A 19,674-nucleotide genomic window follows, 5' to 3' on the forward strand; every position below is an offset into this window, starting at 1 on the left:
TAGAGCCAGAGACCTCCTGAGTCTCACTCACACCATCGCACACCTTTCTCCCCTGCGCTAGAATTGCAGCCCAGGACGTCTCGCTGTGGTGATGCCGGAGGGCAAAGCAAAACATCTCTGATGTGCAACCAGAGTGCAGCAAAATCACTCTTCAACCTGGATGCAGCTGTCATATCAGTTTATTATTATTTTTTAATTTATGAAAACATCTCCAGTCCTTCTTACTGCCTTTAACTTGAGGGAAAGTACAGTTACTCGATGTCCAGAGGAGCCCCCTTCTTCTTTCTCCAAGGACACGAGCAATCCACCAGACCTTATTAATATTCATCCTCTTTGCCATGTTGTTGCAATTACTGAAAGACACGGTGACCTTTGAAAAGGAAGACTTGAGGGGGGTTAATTTCTGTTGGATTTCTTTAATTCTTCTGCCATTTCATTTTTCAGGAGGAGGGAGTGGGGAAGAATGCAGGGGGAGGAGAAGATGTGGTGGGTCAGAAGTGATTGTTAATTGCAATTAAGAAAACAGCATCCAGAGACAAAAAGGATATTCCATCTGATAATTAATATGTATAGATTGGTAATGCATTAATGAGGCTGATTCAGATCTTGCTACAGAAAGGTGCAACAACTCTTCTGCTAATTATGGTTGGAAAAGACTCTATATCTGCAGCATTGCTGGAAGGTCAAGGAGAGGGGAATGCCTCATGCCATCACTCAGAGGCAAAAGGAGGTAAAATATGGAGGCTAAAGGTGTCCTTGGAGAGGAAATTTGTGCGGGCACCCCTGGGGTTCTCGTTTACTCACTGTCAAAACAAGATATTGGAGCAGCGAGCGAAGAGGATGATTGGGCAGGAGTTATTGGATTGCTTTGATGCCAAAGGAGGGAGGGGACGCGGCTCCTCCTAAGTCTGGGCATGGGGAGCTAAGCAAGAGGTCACGTTAGCTACATCAATATTACCATGCAAAAGGATACGGCCTGTTCTCTGGCTATAATGCCAAGCAGCGTTGGATGGTACGGCTAACATCCATACAGCTAAAACAAGTTGTACTTGTCCATACTGGTTATCATGAGTAGCTGGTACCATCCCCTGAACCAGTCCTGGGCCCAAACCACAACGTTGTCCCAGGCCAAAGCTTTCCTGGGGAACATGATAAGAGGTAAAGGCAACTGAATGTCAGTGACCAAGACTCATTTAATTTTATAGTGCAGACATTGATATCACGTCCATCTTGGATGACATCTCTTGTTTTTGCTGAGCAAATCACTCAGTCATAAGATAATGCTTTGATAATAAGTCCTGGTCAGCTGCTTTGGGGGCTTCTCCATCTCACATGGTAATTCTACCAGGAGATATACCTGTGTTGCCTAATGTTACCAATTGTTTGATCAAAATTTATTTAATACTAATATGGAAATATGGAGCTTGTGAGAGCAGGGACCTTGCAGTACTGCTACAGCCTTCCCGCTTTGGACACCCAAACTAACATCTTCCCAGGACGGACTCACCAGCTGTGATTGTCTCAGCCCCGCACCAGAATCTGTATGAGCATCCTTTCTGTATGCTAAACGGGCGAGGTACCTGCTACCGAACCCAGGCAGAAGAGGTCGTCTTCTTGCCTGTCTGATGAAAAATTTCTATTAGGTGGCATGTCATTAGTATATTTCCTTGGTGAAAACCTGTTAATCCCAATAAAAGTGCTACAAGGGCTGAGACACATGCCTCTCTCTTTGCAGAAAACATGATCCGTTACACAGGCAGCCCGGACAGCCTCCGTTCCCGCACCCCCATGATCACCCCTGACCTGGAGAGCGGAGTCAAGATGTGGCACTTGGTGAAGAACCATGAGCATGGTGACCAAAAAGAGGGTGACCGGGGCAGCAAGATGGTTTCTGAGATCTACCTGACAAGACTACTTGCCACCAAGGTACATGGTGGGGGCAGGAAAGAAGGTGATAAATGTTTTTTTAAAGGCTTCAGTGGAACTTCTTACCTACAAGAAATGAGAGACTGCTCAAAGGATGCCAAAGGGGGATAAAGAGAGAAGGGAAATAGAGCAAGAGGAGTGCTTCAAGTATGGAGGGAAGGAGGTTGAATTTAGAAAGCAGAGTCAGAAAAGGGACGTTGGCGAGCAGTGAGGAATAAAGAATCCAGGGCCATGAGACTGGTGGAGAAAAGCAGCGCAGGGGTAGGTGTGTGTTGGGATTGTTGATTATACTGGCTTGTAGCTTGTGCCAAAACTAAGCAAATGAAGAGCCAGGGAGTAAACGTGCCCAGGTCAGGTTCCAAGGATGTGTCACACCTCACAGTCTGAAATGGACTTCTATGCCAGAGAACTCTGAGTATTGTGACACAAGTCCTTCTTCTCTGCCTTTACGCCGAACCCTTAAAGACCTCTGTGCTGATGACTTGGCAGGGGGTTAAGTTAACCAAGATGAGGCCAATAGGTGGCCAGCTCCAAGGAGATCAAACAGAGTAAAATGCTCATCACTGTTGAGATATGGAAAGCTCTGGATCTCCAAAGAGAAAATACAGATTCAGCCAGGTGGGGGAAATCAGGAAGATCCTGAACTGACTCTCCAGACACATCTCACACGTCGCAGCTGGCCCATGGCAAGTCTCTGCAGAGAAGGCAAAGACTGTGTTGGGAAGTTGATAAGATCCCATCTGCTCAATCCATGTTCCCCAAAATGCTGGAAACCAGCCTCCTACATGGATGCCTGCCAGAGCCTACAAAACTTCTGTAGTGGAGCAGTATGTGAGTGTTTAGTGTAACTGGGGATGCAGCACCATGGGGAGGACACTTGCACAAGTGGAGATCAGTCAAGGTGACAGGTCTAAAACTTCCTGCAGTGAACTTTGGCTCTGGGGCAGCCACTGAAAGTGGCTTAATTGCCGCTGTCTGCGCAGAAAGAACTCGATGTCATTCACCATCACACTGTCCCTTCCTTGCAAAGGGGATGGCCAGTTCTTGCTGCAGCTGGCTTGCTCTGGGGTTGACAAAAGTTCTCAGACCTTTCACCTTTCATCTCTAACCAAAACTATCTTCCACCTAACTCACTTATAAAGGCTCCACAAGAGTGTGGGCAAAAACACTTGTCTGAGTTTACATTTATTTGCCCTTCCAGCCTGTGGGTGGTGGTGTCCTTGGAGAAGCCTGCATTAATAAGGAGCCTCCAATGATCTTTTTTCCCAGCCAGCAGGGACTAGGGCAGGTGAGGAGGAAAGCGGTATAGTCAGAGAAAGGCTCCCTTTGCAGTTCTGCCGTCCTCTTGCAGCACAGAACATCTCTGTGCCCAAATCTCTAACATGAGAGTTATCTCAATGCATCCCAGAAGAGGAAACTGTAGGGTAGCTGTGGCTCAGGTGTGGCTGATCAAGGTGTTATCTCACCCTGTTCTGAGTGATCAAACAGCCTAATCTTCTTCCCTCCTCTGAAGTTTTGACTATTATCATCTCTTGTCAGGGTGTTAATAGGCACAAACACAATTTCATGTGTTCGTGCAAATGCTATCTGAGTTTGCCCATCAGACGGGTCTCCATCACATGCTTAAATCCTACCATACAGTTTTACCTGCACATTTGTTCCTCAACTCATTTTGCCTCTGGAGTCTGACTCTCCCTGTGTCCTCACTCAGGCTGTCTCTGTTGCGGTGGGATTTGGAGACAAAGTGGCTTTGTCTTTAGCCCTTGGTACATGCCCAGCTCCGTGGCATCAAGATACTTTTACGGATCACACAATGTAAAAAGCAAATGATGCTCCCCGGGGTCCAGGCCCCAGCTGGTGTAGGCCAGCAAGCACTGGACCAGTGCTGATTTACGCTGTCTGGATATGTCCCCTACCCCACCACTGAATCGCTTTTGCTTTCTGTTCCGGATAACAAACTCAACACTTGCTTTTTTTTTTTTTTTTTCCTTTTGTTTTTTTTTTGTCCAGACAGCAGGAAAGCAGCTGTGAAGCTTGCACAGCAACAGAGAGAGTAGAAAGGTTGGGGTCTTATTGTTTCCCCTCTTGGGCTGAGCAATTTTCTTTCCTCTTCATGACCATTTGAGGGAGGGAAAGAGGAAAGAGAGCAATTGCTGGTAATACAATCCCAGGGAATACTTAGTTAAACTGACAATGATTTTTATTCTGGTAAATCCCTGACCTCTGAGACCTAGAGTCTCTTGCATAAAAGCCTCAGAGGTTTTCTTTGTGTTTGTGTGGGTGAGCATGTAGAGAATTAATTCCCTCCAGAAACTGAACCTGAGGGCAGTTCCTCCATGTCAGACCAACAAGATTTCCCCTCGGGGGCCCTTTCTGAGTCAGACATGTGCTGCAGGGCTGTATTCACCCTGTAGGAGTTCACACAAGCAAAAGGTACCTCTGCTTGTTTCCCAAAGAATAGATCAAGTGGTGAATCAGCAAGAGGCACCAGCTTTCTAATTAAGTATTTGTTAGCGCTATGTAAACTTGAGCCACTCTGGTGGAACCTGGTGCTTCTTTTTTAGTAAGGAGAATGTCTTTCCTGGATCTGCAGAGAAAGGGGAGGGTTTTGTTTTTCAAAAGAAGAATTTTTTCATATCAGGAAGCATTTACTGGAGATTTGATTGCTTTTTGGTTATTTTAGCAGACGTATGGTTTGTTCACATATAAACGCCTATGAAGTTCTGGTGGCAAAGCAGAGCTTCAAACGTGGGCTAGAGCCCCCCATTCAGCAGGGAAAGCTTGCCTTGCCTGATTTTCCCCCAAACCTAGCCTGCAGCTCGTCTGCTTATCACAGCTCCTCAACTGCCCCCTTCTCCAAGCCTAGTCACCATCTGACGTTCCAGCTCTTTACCTTCTTGCTAAAGGTCAACTGTCCTCACCAGCTTGCCCAGGGTGGTTCTCCAAGCGCAGGATGTGGGATTCTACTCCCAGAGGAGCATAAGGAGACCTCCGCAGTCTCTGCAATGAACATTACTGAGGTCTGCATTGTTTCTAGGGTTTGCCTCAGTCCCGTGCCAATGGGTAGTAAAGAGTGAGGAGGCCTCTTGGAGATTAAGAAGTTTGTGTTATTTATTATACTACTCACACACATAAAACAGCCATCTCTCTGCAGGCACTCTTGTCCCATTTGTCTCAGTGACACCTTCTGCTCTGCTCTACAGTCATCTGACTTCTATTCCCAGCTTAAGAATTGGCCCTGGATGAAAGCCAGCATAGAAAATGGCTAGATTTTGTCTCATACATGCACTAAAGCAGTTGAGGCTAGGGCTCAGAGGAGCTAAATTTCAGTGGGAACATATCCGGGCCTCTGCATCACCATATACCTAAGACGGGGCAAAGTATCCCACCACATGTCAGCCACCCTCCCTAGCAGGGCGTGCTAGTAGCAGGGAGGACAGGTAGCATCTTGACCTGTTCCATCTGGCTGGTAACCCAATGTAGTGGACATTGTGAAGATGCACCTGCCAGCTTCAAGACATCTGTATTGAAATTTCCAACTCAGGTCACATTTAACACATATTAGATGGCTCCCACTTTCAATCACACTTTCTGGGCCTGATTCAAAAGCGTACTCTGTTTTCAGTGGGGTACCAAAATTCAATATCCTCTTCCCACTTGGTATCTCACATTCTTCTCTCCTTCTATCTCCCAACAGGGCACCCTCCAGAAATTTGTAGACGACCTCTTTGAGACCATCTTCAGCACTGCTCACCGTGGCAGCGCGCTTCCCCTGGCTATCAAATACATGTTCGACTTCCTGGATGAGCAGGCTGACAAGCACAACATCCATGACCCCCATGTGCGGCACACCTGGAAGAGCAATTGGTGAGTGAGACACCCCAGTACAGTCCAGCACCAGGTCCCGGACTGGGCGGAGAGGAGAGAGACATATGGTTTGGGATCTGGCTGCTGGGGAAGCTGAGGAGCCTGGCGTGGGGTTCAGAGCACCAGGCTTAGTCTTTCCAAGCCTATGGGGAAGGCAGAAAATCCCAGAATCCAAAGGATGCTCTCCAGGATGGAGCACTTTGGCTGAACAGGTCCCAGTTTACCCTGTATTACATGGCGATAGCAGTATATCTGAGGGGCCTCATGAGGATATAGAAGGAAAAATGGTGATGTTCAGGCCCATAGGAATGTCTAGGGAAGCATGGGAGAGGATTCAGCACCGCTGCCTTCATCTAGACTGGGTGTTTGACTATAGTCAAAGGGGGCCTAGAGCTCCATTTGTTTGCCCACACATAGGCCTTTAGTGCCATCTGAGATATTTTAAGGTATGCCAGGCATCCACAGGGGATGCACAGCACTCACAGGAGACTTGTACCCTCCTGGGCTGGCAGCTGAAGGCCAGGAGAGCATCTCAAATGGTACTAAGCACTTAAAGGGTCTGGAGCTGGATGTGAGACTCCTCCAGAGCGAGCGACAAAGTCTGACATGAACCCCCTGCTCTAGCTGCCAGGCAGCAGCCCCTCTTCGTGCATGTAATGGGACAGCAGGGAAAAGCCAGGGTCGGTGGAGAGAAAAGATCTCTGCGGCTCATCTCCGCTGAGTCTCCCTGTTGGAAAGAGTCCCCTGGGGAATCGCTCCCTCCCCTTCTCCTGTGCAAATACAGGGACTATAAAAGGAACAGCAGAGGAGAGCCATGGGGCTCCCAGCTCATGCATTTTTTCCTTTTACCAGCCACGCTGATGGCAGATCGTCACAGTGCAGTGACATAAAAAAAGAAACCCCATGCACCAAAGAGACTTTCAACTAATGAAACATTAGCATATTATTAACATTATCTGCGGCACTAATCTAAGGCTGATTGCAGCCACTCAGACTAAATGAGCAGGAGGTTTATTTAAGGGGGGAGGGGGGAAGGCAGAGTGTGTGTGTATGTGGGAAAAGGGGCAGTATGAAGAAATCTGTTCAATCAGATTAAATTAACTCAAAGTCACATCACGGGCTTCATTATTCCCAGCTAGGGACATCGTCCCCCCAGCCCCTCCCCACACCCTTACCCGCACTCAGGCACACATCCATGCACTCTCTGCTCGTCCTCACTGAGGCTGCGTTTGCCATCCAAACACCCACGGAAGAAATTCTGCATGGTTCAGTCACTCATCCACCTCGTCCCCCAACAGATGAACCTCCATCACCCGCCTAAAATGTTTCCCTCCCACGACTCCATCGGGTCTCATTGCCAGCATCTTCTGCTTCTCCTGAACTTGGCTGAGAGGATTACCTGGGAGGTGGGGGGGGCGCTTTCCTTACATTTGCTCTGTGATATTGCTGGCTCAGGAGAACATAGTGGTTTAGGAAAACCTGGTGTCATCCTTCTGTCAGGACGTGCTAAACTGCCTACTGTTACCCAAAAGGTGGCAGACTTGGAGATGAATTTTTTATGGTGCTGTGAACTCATGGGGGTAATGAGCAAATGGAAGGAACTGAGGAACTGGGGAGTTTAGACTGAACATCAGGTGAATTTGTTAGGCTGAAGAATAACCTCCTCTTGGGAAGGTGAGGACACTGAAGGTAGACTTAACAGTCAACCTGACAGAGAGACAAGAGTTTGACTCTGTGATCAGTGACACATCTCAGCTCCTAGGCCAAGAACATATGAATGCATTTGCCCTGACAAAAAGGCTTGAGGCAAAGGCTGGAGGTAGATACCTCAGGGCATCTCATACAAATGAACGGCTCTTTTGAGAAACAGGGGGGGAAAAGACCTTTGGATTGCAATTGGAATAACATTTCCTGGGTTAGGGCAGGTACCCAGGTCCCCTTTTTTCCTTGACGCAACAGGGTTTTCCCTGTCACTTAAGGACTGCTTCATGCCCATTGTGCTGGGATCAAATGCAGTCTTGGTCTTGAGCTGTGGAGCGTGACAGCACACAGTGTCCACAGCACACAGTGTGTGACGTTAACACTCCTAAGTCTCAAGCTGGGAGCTCTACTTAACTTTCTTCCTATGGGATTGCTATGAGGGCTGAAAGCCAAGTCCCTCAATGACAAATGTTCACCATAAGTTTTGCAGATTCCATGCCTTTCCTCATCTGATGAAGCAGCCAACAGGTCCAACTTTACATTGCACCCTAACATAGAGAAGATAGGAGTCATTTTCATCACCTCAATTATACTCTCATTAATTTATGTGCAACTTCAATAAGAAGGCATTGACTTTAAGAGTAACAAAAGGATAACAGGGACAAAAGCCACTCCTGAGGTGACTCCACCACTGTCCCTAGAGTCCTGTAAGGGAGGATTTTATTGTATATTAAAGCTTATCCCAGAATCCTTATCTCCACACCATGATCTTTGATTCTTGTCCACCATTTACCACTGTAACCTCACACAACAAAGCTTGTGAGCTGTGCACTGACTGACTCACCTCTTCCACCCTTCCCACTCCTCTTGCAGCCTGCCATTACGGTTCTGGGTTAACATGATCAAGAACCCGCAGTTCGTCTTTGACATCCACAAGAACAGCATCACAGATGCCTGCCTCTCTGTAGTGGCTCAGACTTTCATGGACTCCTGTTCAACCTCGGAGCACCGTCTGGGCAAAGACTCACCCTCCAACAAGCTTCTCTATGCCAAGGACATCCCCAGCTACAAGAACTGGGTGGAAAGGTGAGTTTTAGTTCTAGAAATAGGCATGACATAAGCAAGTGATACAATGAGGCCCTGCTTCATGGATGGAGGTAGGAGGCATCATCAGTATTGCTTTTGGTAGCTTTTTTTCTTTGGTTATTGCCCAAGTAGAAAGCTCTGTGTTACCCTTTGTTCCCATATGCCTTGCAGCAGAGACGGAAATTTAATTAGAGGTGTGAATTGAAGGTGTTTTCCATCATTGTTTCTCTTGAGAAGAAACTGTTGAGAAGTCATAGAGGGAGGAAGGAAGGGAAGGTGATGTGTTTGAGCCTTGTGAAGTACGTGGGCTTCTAAGTCTTTCCACACAGACTAGAAGTGGTTTGCTGTTCTCAGCATCATTGTGACAAGTCCCCACACTGCCTAGATCCCAAGGGTCATACAATTATCTCCCCTTATTCCAAAGTCCAGTAGCTTCCCTTGGAGGCTCTTCTCTGCTTTGAATGAGATGCCATAAGATTGACGGGCTGATGACTGTATTTTCGGAAAGGTCAGAGGTCTTTCCAAGCATTTTATCCACATCTGTGAGATCTGTAGCTGTATTGTTCAATCTGAAGGTCAGTGTCCGGCAAAGCTGCTCTACAGGGAATACAACCAAGACAACTATTCCTGCAGTACGTAGGGTCTTCAATTTCTCTAAGATTTTCCGTGGGACAAGCGAATAGCACATCTTGCACTCCATTCAGCAGGAGCCTGTCTGCTGGAGCAAGCCTTGCAGAAGTTGATCTCTGCTTTGTTTTCCAATATGCTACGCTTGCTTGACGTTATTGACAGGTTTGGGAACTGCACAGATGGAGAATGATTACTATTCTGTAAATACAAAGATGGGTCTATCTTACAGATCATTCCTGTGCAATGCCATCCAGTTTTAAGCAGTGACTTGTCTGGATGACTTCATAGGCACTGACTAAAGTTGATACCATGTCATGCTGATTATGAGACCTCTGCTACTGTAGGCACACTCTGCTGTAAACCACTCTATTTCCTTTGGTGGGGATGGTTTTCTCTCATTTTGTGAAAGGAGAGCACGGCTGATCAAAGAGCTCCGTCCCCTCGTTGGCATGAGGTGACATTTTTTACAATAATGTTCCTATTGGTCTCTGATTTTTCTGGACAATTATTTTTAGATGTGGTTAAACACTTCTGCAAATGTCGTTTCTAGGCAACCTGTAAGGCTCTTGCGAGCTACCTTGCTTAATTATGACCTACTTCTGGTACAGTGTCCAAGTTTCTTAGTATGTATTGAAGTTGATTGCTGGATTGACCTGGATAGGGGGAAGGAAGCATTTGAGATTCATTTAGAAATCAAGTTTCCACCAACAGTGACCCAAAGGTGTCATACTCTAGTGACGCTTTAGCAACCTTGCGTGTAGCGGGTGATTGGTTTCTGTGGACGAATGCTTTGTTTTACATGTGACCCAGGTTGATTTTTTATCTTTGGAGAGGGTACATTTGAATGACACACTGAGGTATGTAGATGGAGAACAGGGTATTTCCTTACGCAACACCTTTTTTTTCTGGGTAAACAGAAGGCTGCAGTTTCATTTTTTATTTTTTTTTTCTGGTATTGATTACACTTTGCAACTTTTTGGAGCTAAATCCTGTTGCCCAGAGATCTTCAGCAAGAGGTGCTGCATTTCCCTGGAAGTTTTCCTGAACAACTGGGCTTGCAAACGAGGTACATAACACCTCCCACTGCTAGTAAACAGCACTGGATTTCTGTGCCCAGCATGTGCTGGGTTGTTATCTGCACTGATGTCTGACAACTTGAACTGATGCCCAAGGGGAGGCTGCAGGTTTTGGAATATGGTTAGAGCTTCTGCCCTGCTTATATTTTTGTGTGTCAATTCCACTGACTCAAGGCACTGGCACCTGGATGCTGTGGTAGATCAAAGAAAAACATATCAAGGATGAACAGAATTTCAATTCTACTCTGAGTTAATGAATTCCTTTTCTCCATTATGTGACTGTACTTAGGGGGAGTTATTCCAGCTCCAGTGGCTTTCAGTACTGGTTCGAGCTATTTCTGTAGTCAGCGTCAGCTGCAGAGAGCATCCTTCAAGACCAGTAGACTTCTTCAAAGAGAGAATCATAAGATAAAAAGATTTTTAGTTGGGGACTTTAAGAAGCGGTTGAGTAAATCAGAAGAACCTGAAATCAAATGAACTTTGATGAAGAAGAATCTCTATGAGGGCAATTAGGCAGTGGTAGACTGTAACCCTACTTGAAATCACTCTGGAATAAATACAGGCTCCTGTCTACCGCTGGGCTGGGTTACTCCAAGCTTTGCCTTTGCAACTCCTCGTTTCTCAGTGTGGAGTGTGCCTTTAGGACCCACAAAACTCAAGGCAGGGAATGACCTTGCCACAAGAAGCAGGCATGGGTAAAAGTACATACCTCCAATCCTTCAAAGATTAGTTTTCCACCTCTTCAGAGTGTGAATGTACATTGGGAGGGGAATAGCTACAGATTCTGGCCTGATCAATGGGCTGCCTCCACATGCTAGTCAACTTTGTGTTTGATTTCACCAGTCCTTTTTTAATGTTGTTGGAAGCAGAGGTGGGCTCTGCCTGATGAAACAAATCCACGAAGAAATCCTGACTTTTGGAAAAACAAAATTCATCATTCAAATTACACACCCAGGGCCGTTTCACTGTGAAAATGTGTGGCTAAAAAGTATCTAGGTGCATCCACAACTGGGATTTCCTGAGGCGGAAGATGAGGCCTGACTGAGGCAGGAGAATTAACCCAGGAAATGGGGACAGACTATTTGGCTTTTGTTGAAGCCATGAAGAGTCAGACTGTGGTTCTAAAACAAGGTGGAGGCTTTTCAATTATCATTATCTGAGTCTATTGAAAAATGAGGAAAAGAATGGGAACGGTGGAACAGATTCTCATCTGACTTTCGTTAGTAAAACTCCATAGGCTTTGCTGAATTTACATTAGACCAGCTTCAGATCTGCATCTTTTCAAGTTTACTTCAAATGTCCCCTTTGAGCCTAGAAATCTGGAGAACTTGGGAGCATTTGATGTAATCCCCAAGCAATACAAAGGGGAGCCTGTTCTAATTGGGACTGTCTCATTAGCATTCAACACCACACTGAAAAGATGACAAAGGGCTGTGGCTGACCTTTCATTTCTCTCCATGCTGCCAAGCTTATGATAACACTTGTTTGAACTTCATTAACACCGTTTAATTGCCTGCATCACAATCAATACGATGTTTCCCTACCGAAGCCTGGCATGGAGGCAGGGATATGGGAGACTGAAAAGGGGCAGAGCACAAAAAGCAGAAGCCAAAGAGTTTTTCCACTGCACGCTGGTGCCCCAAATACCTGCAGTGCTACAAGGAGAGGAACTGGTGCTTTTTTCTCATCCCTGCAGGGACTTGGTCTCCTTTTGCCTGCTTATTGTGCATTAAAAGTAGCCCCTCAAAGGAAAGCTGAAATAGAGACGTTGCAAGTATTCTTAACACCTTGAGCATCTTCCAATGAAGACCATTCAAAATAGGCTTGCCAGGTTCGGGACTGAAAGAGGTTTAAAGTGATCCGATCTGTGGAATTCAGAATTATAACATAACATCTGCAATTTATTATTTGAACCTGGGTACAAACTCTACCTGATCTAGCTGTTGGTAACCAAGTCCTGGGTCCGTGATCTCATCTATTTCCCTTTCCTGAAGCAACTGTGATTTGCGTGGTGTTAGCCTTTAGATGTCAAGCTCTTAAACGTATTAGCAAATGTTGTGTGTGTTTGGAGTATGCAAAATGGATAGTCTGTACCCATTTGGGATCTAACCCACCTAACTTGTCAGTCTGTGGTTTCAGTACTCTATAGTCAATAGCTGGTCTCTTCCAGTGCCGTGATTGTGATGTCTGTTGGGCACTTTGCAGCTAGCTTTACAAAGAAAGACAGATTGGGTTGATTTAGTACAATGAAGATTATAAACTGCATGCACCCTAACATTGTAAGTTACTGAGGCTTTAAACAGAAACATTGGGGTGATTCCAAGGGCTTTAGAAGAGAGCATTAAAGGACAGGTGCAAATCCTGACTCCACATTAAAAAATGCAGTCTTTTGTGTCTCCTTTCCCTGCCAGAAAGAAGGCTCAAGATATAGCATAGCAAGGGTCAAGGTAGGGGGTGTTGTCAGTAGAGATAATAAAAAACGGTGCTGGAAGGGGCCTCAGGAGGTCAACCCAACCAGCTCCTGCCTCAGGGCAGGATCAGCTCTGTCTAAAGCCTTCCTGACAGATGCTTGTCTACCCCTTTCTTAAAGGCCTCCAGTGACTGAGCCTCTCCTCTCCTCAGGCAATCCGTTCCTACACTTCCCTGTCCTTCCCATCAGAGTGTTCTCCCTGATGGGCAGCCAAAATCTCCCTGGCTATAATTAAAGCCCATGCCATCTCATCGCATCCCCAGGGACATGGGGTACAGCTCATTCCCTGCCTCTCTGCAGCAGCTTTTGGTGTATCTTAAGACTGTTTGCTCACCTTTCTTCACCTTTAATCTACAAAAAACTCCCGATATTTTCTCATCACAGTAACAAGCTGCTCTTACATACTGCAGTTTTCAGCACTATGCGGTTTTCAGGTAAGATGACAATGTGTCTATATTCAGAGCCTCAGACCCACACATCCTCTGCACTGAGATGATGTTAGACAGTTTCTTCTCATGGAGAAACTACCTGTGCACTGATTCGCTCTTCAGCCATTGACTCACTGCTGCCCACCCATCTGAGGTGAAAAGCAGCAGAAAAAGTCATACACATGCAAAACAAAATCAGTGCCTTAGCTAGGGGATGCATACGCAGACAGAATCATTCCCTCAGGCTCTTGAAGGCAAATCTCTGGAAGAACGGACAGGTCTTCAGCTTTGGGGGGGGTACTTTGGGACTGGTACCTTTTGCTTAGCTGTCATGCTATTACTGACAAAGTGCAATCAGTGTCCAACAGCCTGGCCTTGAACCTCTCTCCAAAATAGGATCAGTCTGGGCTAACAGAGTCTCGTGGCTGCCTGTAGCTGAATCAGCAGAAACGCAAACTTTGCAGCTCAGATGCCTCCCAGCAAACTAAAATTGCCATGCCATGTCAACAGAACTGACAGTATGTCCTTGCATTGCTGCACTTCACCCCATAAAAGAGCTGGCCGCTAGGTTGTTCCCAAGCTTTCCTTCACCCCTCCTCTGCTATAGCAGTCCCCCACGTCCCTTTCATACATCTCTTCCTCCTTCAGTGGTCTTGATACAGCCGGTTATTGCATAACCCTAATTATGTTATTGCTGTAATTGCGTCTGCCGTCTGCAGCACATGGATTCGTTACAAGCTTTTCATATGCTAAAATGATTATTAATGAGTGCAGTCCCAACCCAGCGACAGCACAACAACAGCCATGACAAAAAGATCTTTTGGAAGGCAATTAGCTCCATGCTAAGCTGCCTAAACCATGGCCGTGCTGGAAAATTTCAGACTGGAGAGGAAGCACTGGCAACACGGCTTTTCTCTTCTCTTTTGATGAGTTAATGAGTTACTGAGTGGCAGCGGGCAGAGTCATTCTTGTGAAACAGCTCCACTGAGGAGCCTTTCCTGGTTGGTACCAAAGGCAAGTGCATTTACCCCAGCAAAAAGCAACAAGAACAATTATTTTTTGAGAATAAGAGGGAGCATTCCAAAAACTGGTGCATCCAAAATCCTTCCCTGTACAGCAGTGGTAGTAGATGGTCTCATGGACTTTCCTGTTCAAGCCAGGATGGGGTGAGTTGCTGTGCTAGTGATACAGGTGCAAGGTCCTGCACCTGGGTCATAGCAATCCCAGACACAAGTACAGGTTGGGCAGAGAATGGCCTGAGAGCAGCCCTGAGGAGAAGGACTTGGGGGTGCTGGTGGATGAGAAGCTCAACATGAGCTGGCAATGCGCACTTGCAGCCCAGAAAGCCAACCACATCCTGGGCTTCATCAAAGAAGTATGGCCAGCAGGTTGAGGGAGGTGATTCTGCCTCTCTACTCCACTCTGGTGAGACCTCACCTGGAGTCCTGCGTGCAACTCTGGAGTCCTCAGCACAAGAAGGACATGGACGTGTTGGAACAGGTCCAGCAGAGTCCACGAAGATGATCAAAGATCTGGAGCACCTCTGCTGTGAGGACAGGCTGGGAGAGTTGGGGTTGTTCAGCCTGGAGAAGAGAAGGCTCTGGGGATACCTTATAGCCCCTTCCAGTCCCTGAAGGGGGCTACAGGAGAGATGGGAAGGGACTCTTGATCAAGGAGGTGAGCAATAGGACGAGGGATAATGGTTTCAAACTGGAAGAGCGGAGATTTTGGTGAGATATCAGGAAGAAATTCTTTACTGTGAAGGTGGTGACATGCTGGCCCAGGTTGCCCAGGGAGGTTGTGGATGCCCCATCCCTGAAAGTGTTCAAGACCAGGCTGGATGGGGCTTTGAGCAGCTTGGTCTAGTGGGAGGTGTCCCTGCCCATGGCAGGGCGGTTGGAACTAGATGCTCTTTAAGGTCCCTTCCAACCCAAACCATTCTATGATTCTATGATTCTATACCTCTGAAGTCATAGCCTATGTTCTAGTAAACCTCACGTACTCCATTTGAGTTTCTGATGTGCCCAAGTGAGAGATTTACCCAAATTTCTTGAGGGTTTAATTGCTTCTGATGTCTAATAAACACATTTCCTGCCACATCAGAGAATGAAGAGTCTTGAAGTAAACACTCAGTCTTCTCCTGTGATTCAGAAGAAAATCAAGCACTTAAGGAAGGAACTTATGAAATGCATCTAAGGATCTCCCAGAAACAGCTGGGAAAAAGATCCACTAGAGAAAACCAAAACTACAGAAGAAGGAGCAAATCAACCCCAGGCTCGTGAGTGGTGCACATCTGACCAAGTAGTCACTGTCTTCTACATGGGACTCTCAGTTTTGAACTTCACAGGCAGATGAAGCTAGATTTGCTGCTTTTCTACTTTTCTGCCTTAATCAGAGGGAATCTGGCTTAATGTTACATTCCCAACCTCCTGCTCGCTAATTCAGCCTCTGGGGCTGTGGAAGTGTGAGTCAATGATCTGCCCATGTCTCAGGCGAGACCTGGTGTCCCTCAGCTTTGGGGTTGGAAGGGAACTTTAAAGGTCATCTAGTCCAACCCCCCTGCAGTGAGCAGGGACATCTTCAATTAGATCAGGTTGCTCAGAGCCTCATCAAGCCTGGTCTTGAATGTCTCCAGGGATGGGGCCTCCACCACCTCTCTGGGCAACCTGGGCCAGTGTCTCGCCACCCTCATTGGAAAGAACTTCTTCCTAATGTCTAATCTAAACCTGCCCTGCTCTAGTTTAAAGCCGTTGCCTCTCGTCCTATTGCTACATGCCCTTGCAAACAGCCCCTCCCCAGCTTCCCTGGAGGCCCCCTTCAGGTACTGGAAGGCCGCTATAAGGTCTCCCCAGAGCCTTCTCTTCTCCAGGCTGAACCCCCCCAACTCTCTCAGCTTGAAAGAGCATCTCACTCCCTCTGCGTTGACTCACAGCTCAGCTTTGGTGTAAGTGAGAGCTGTCATCCACAGGGGTGAAGGGAAGCAGCATGCAGGCAGCCTTGCAAATGCCGGCAGTGAAAATGTAAGGACCTCTGGGGTTCGTTGACAGATTCACAGCGGTTTTGAAGACATTAGGGGTATGCAAATGGCAAAGAGGCCCTAAGTACCTCGGAGGATCTGGGCTCAAATAGAAGGTAAATAAAGACTCAGCAGGGATGTTGTCATCTTCCTGCTAGGATGCTTTAATATACACATTCATAATTTCTTTAGGTAGTGTGATGATGGCTTCATTAGAAACAGTTCTGTATAAATAAGTCATTTGGCCATGGCAGAGTTCTTATGGAAGGACGTTATATGTCTTCTCTGTGTACTAGCAGCTCGGTTTGGTTATGGGTACGTGCTTTTTTTTTTTTTCCTTCTTTTGCTTTTATTTTTCCTGCAAAACACACTTCCACAATATCTTAGTTGGCAGTCTTAATGGGTAATAACTGCTCAGGTGTATGATAGTTGGGGAATTGAGTCCGAGAGAGACCAGGACATGCTGGTGTGGCAGTGGGTGACGGCCCATGAACCCAGCACACTTAGATCTGATCTTAAGAGTCTGTCATGGCTGGAGAGGCCTCCAAGCCCTGAAACTCAGATTCTTGCATCCTGTCCTTCGCTCCAGGGAGCATTGTGTGTTGCTTTTCGTTGTTCACATGAGTCACGGGAGTGTTACGCTGCTGGGAAAATATCTCTGCAGGGCTGGAAAGGGACCAGGGAGCTCTCTGACTCTTGTGAGTCACACACTCAGGAGAGCGTTGCTAACAGGTGAAAGGGAGACAGGAGAAACTTGGAGAAGCAGGCGATATGTGTGTCTGTGTTTCACTTTTCGGGAGCACTCCATCCCTGCACCCTCTGTCCTGACACCATTTGATGACTAGCTGAACCAGAGAGAAAAAGGTTCAATTCAACCAGCTGTCGGAGCCAGACTGGCAAATACAACCTCTGCTTTCCTCCACTAGCCTAATTTATTTTTGCTGTGATGTAATCCCCTTCACTTTTCATTTCGCCTAGCAGGAGGGTGCCTATGCAATATTCATAAGGAGCTGGGATCTTCTCCATCGGCTCCTCTTAGGCACCATAAATCAATGCATTTCACTGCATTGCAGGCTGTTTTTCCTCACAAGTCTATGAACTATGCTGGTTGCACATGAATGTAGTTTTCTTTAGGTGCCAAAGCACACTTTGTTTTTTGGCCATAAGACTCCTTGTTTCTCAGCAATGCGCTTTGGCTCTGAGGAGCCTACACTAGCACCAGTTCCTCATGCTTTGTCTTCTCAGAAGTCCATGTATCACAGGTCTGATTTTGTCCAGCTTCTGGTGCTGAGACCTGTTTGAGTTTTTCTGGGAGTGGTAATGGTCTAGAAATATTTATTCATCCTCCTCACCGTCTTCCTGGAGGCAGTTCTGCAGGACAGGTCCTCTTGGGGTTTCTAGATGTGTCCTTCCCTTATCGACCACAGTTCAGGCCCACTTGGGGGTTGAAGGTTACGCAGGGTGTAAAGCAAAATCAAGCCCAGATTACTCGTCACTGGAGTACTGGGAGTGGACAATATTTAGACCATGGGATTGAGTTGACTAGAGTTTTTGGCTGGTTCTGGGCCCAGAAGACAAGATGCTAGGACTCCAGGGAGGGTAATGTTATGCGTACTGGAAGTTGCAGTAAAGTTAATGAGATTTGTATGAGTTTTTATGATGAGTCAGAGTCTAGCTCTGAGAGCAGTCAGGCCAGAAGACTATGCACAAGGCTCGGAGAAGGACCTCTGCTTCCTATGCCTTTCTCTCCCAAGGTTTATATCAACCCCTCTCTGCAAAACCAGGATAGGGACTGACACCAACTCATTGCAATAAATCAGGATGGGACTGTGGGGCACAAAACCAGACTGAGCAAAACTGGAGCCTTCTGGTGTGGAGGGGTTTCCTCCCAGTGCTCTTGCACCGTGCTGTCTTTTATAGAAGACTTCAGCAGCTGCTTGTCCCGCTCTGTCATAGAGAGTATTTTCCCACTTGTCTGTCTGAAGGATCCTTATCATACAGCACTTCAGTGTCCAATTTCTCTGCAGTGGAAAACAGCCTACATCTCAGCAGGTGTCTCAATGCTGTTTACAGGACACCTGTCAGCTCTTTTGGCTCCCCGTCCCCTCTGCCTCCTAATTATAAAATTGTGGATTGCTGCCGCTATGGGCTTTTTTTTTTCCCTTTTTTTTTTTCCTTGTGCACAAAATGTCAAATTGCAGAAATTAAAAATGTAAATGATGGCGTCTAATTAACCAGTTGACAGCAGAGCACAGCTGCGAGTGACAGTGACTGATTACCTTCCGCAAACCTTGTCCTCCAAGACCTGCTTTACCCAGGGGACGAAGGACATCATTGAAAATAGCAACTTCCTTAAAGAGACATTGTTCTGCTGGTGAATCCTGATGGGCAGTGGTTCTGGGGCCTTCATATCCTACAGATAAAGCCACACGCTTCTTGTGCTCAAGGGGAATGGCATTGACTCCTAAGGGAAGCAGATTTTCCCCAGTCAGAGTGGAGATGGGGGTGTTGAAGCCTGTTGCCACAAAATATGACATCATACTAGCTTAAAATTTAGGGCTAAAGGGAGATGCTGAGCAGGGGGTTGCCATCAACAGGGGTTGATGGCATAGGCTGGATTCAGTGGGGGAGGTGGGTGATGTTAGCAATGGATGCAGATATACTGGTGTGAATGGTGCAAGCAAGCATGCAAGGGGTTTTTTTTGTCTATGGGAGTGAAATACTGAGCTCTTAGTGGGCAGCAAGATCAGTGGGACTTCTCTGTGTGACTACAGGCCAGGCTCAAAGCCTTTAAAGGCCTGACAAAGGAATCCAGCATCAATAGGTACTGTCTACTTCTTTGACGGCATGGAGAAAGTTTACGGGTTGCTCTTTGGGACTTCAGTCTCAGAATAGGATTGTGTGAATACAACACACATCTGGTATTCAGGAACAGTGCTTCAGTAATTTCCACTTTTGGCTAAATCATCTCCCTTGCTGTAAAAGAAGACCATAACCAGGTATATCATTGATGCACCAGAAGAGCCCAAGAACCCTAAGTGTGTTCTTTCTCCTTACTGTTGGTGGCTTTTACCTCTTGATCCTAACTCTCTCCCCTCAAGAAACACCTGTACTTTTCTCTCTCTCAGGTACTATTCAGACATCGCCAAAATGCCAGCAATCAGTGACCAGGACATGAATGCATACTTGGCTGAGCAGTCTCGCATGCATATGAATGAGTTCAATACTATGAGTGCGCTCTCGGAGATATACTCCTACGTTGGCAAGTACAGTGAGGAGGTAAGAGCTTTGGAGAGGGGAGGAGCAGTTTTGCACCACCACGGGAGAGCCCACCTCTTCCCAGGTCCCAGCATGTCACAGATACCTATCTTCATCCTTGCTAGGGGGACCATGGATTTAAGGAATGAAAAGCAAGGCCTGGGATCTGGAAAGGGATAGTTTGAGATTATTGGGCTCCCCACTAGTCTTCCATCT

The 19,674-nt window shown here is 46.7% G+C and overlaps 1 protein-coding gene across 1 annotated transcript in view; it reads left to right on the forward strand.

Annotated features, from left to right (window-relative positions):
• Nucleotides 1–19,674, forward strand: part of PLXNA4 (plexin A4) — a 472,240-nt gene that overhangs the window by 449,476 nt on the left and 3,090 nt on the right. Inside the window, exons 28-31 of the mRNA XM_074573192.1 lie at nucleotides 1,736–1,926; nucleotides 5,624–5,793; nucleotides 8,368–8,580; nucleotides 19,329–19,479. Coding sequence (XP_074429293.1) covers nucleotides 1,736–1,926; nucleotides 5,624–5,793; nucleotides 8,368–8,580; nucleotides 19,329–19,479 — 725 coding nt within the window. The remainder of the gene's footprint in view (nucleotides 1–1,735; nucleotides 1,927–5,623; nucleotides 5,794–8,367; nucleotides 8,581–19,328; nucleotides 19,480–19,674) is intronic.

The sequence above is a fragment of the Larus michahellis genome, chromosome 1, assembly GCF_964199755.1.
Source record: "Larus michahellis chromosome 1, bLarMic1.1, whole genome shotgun sequence".
Classification (NCBI taxonomy): domain Eukaryota; kingdom Metazoa; phylum Chordata; class Aves; order Charadriiformes; family Laridae; genus Larus; species Larus michahellis.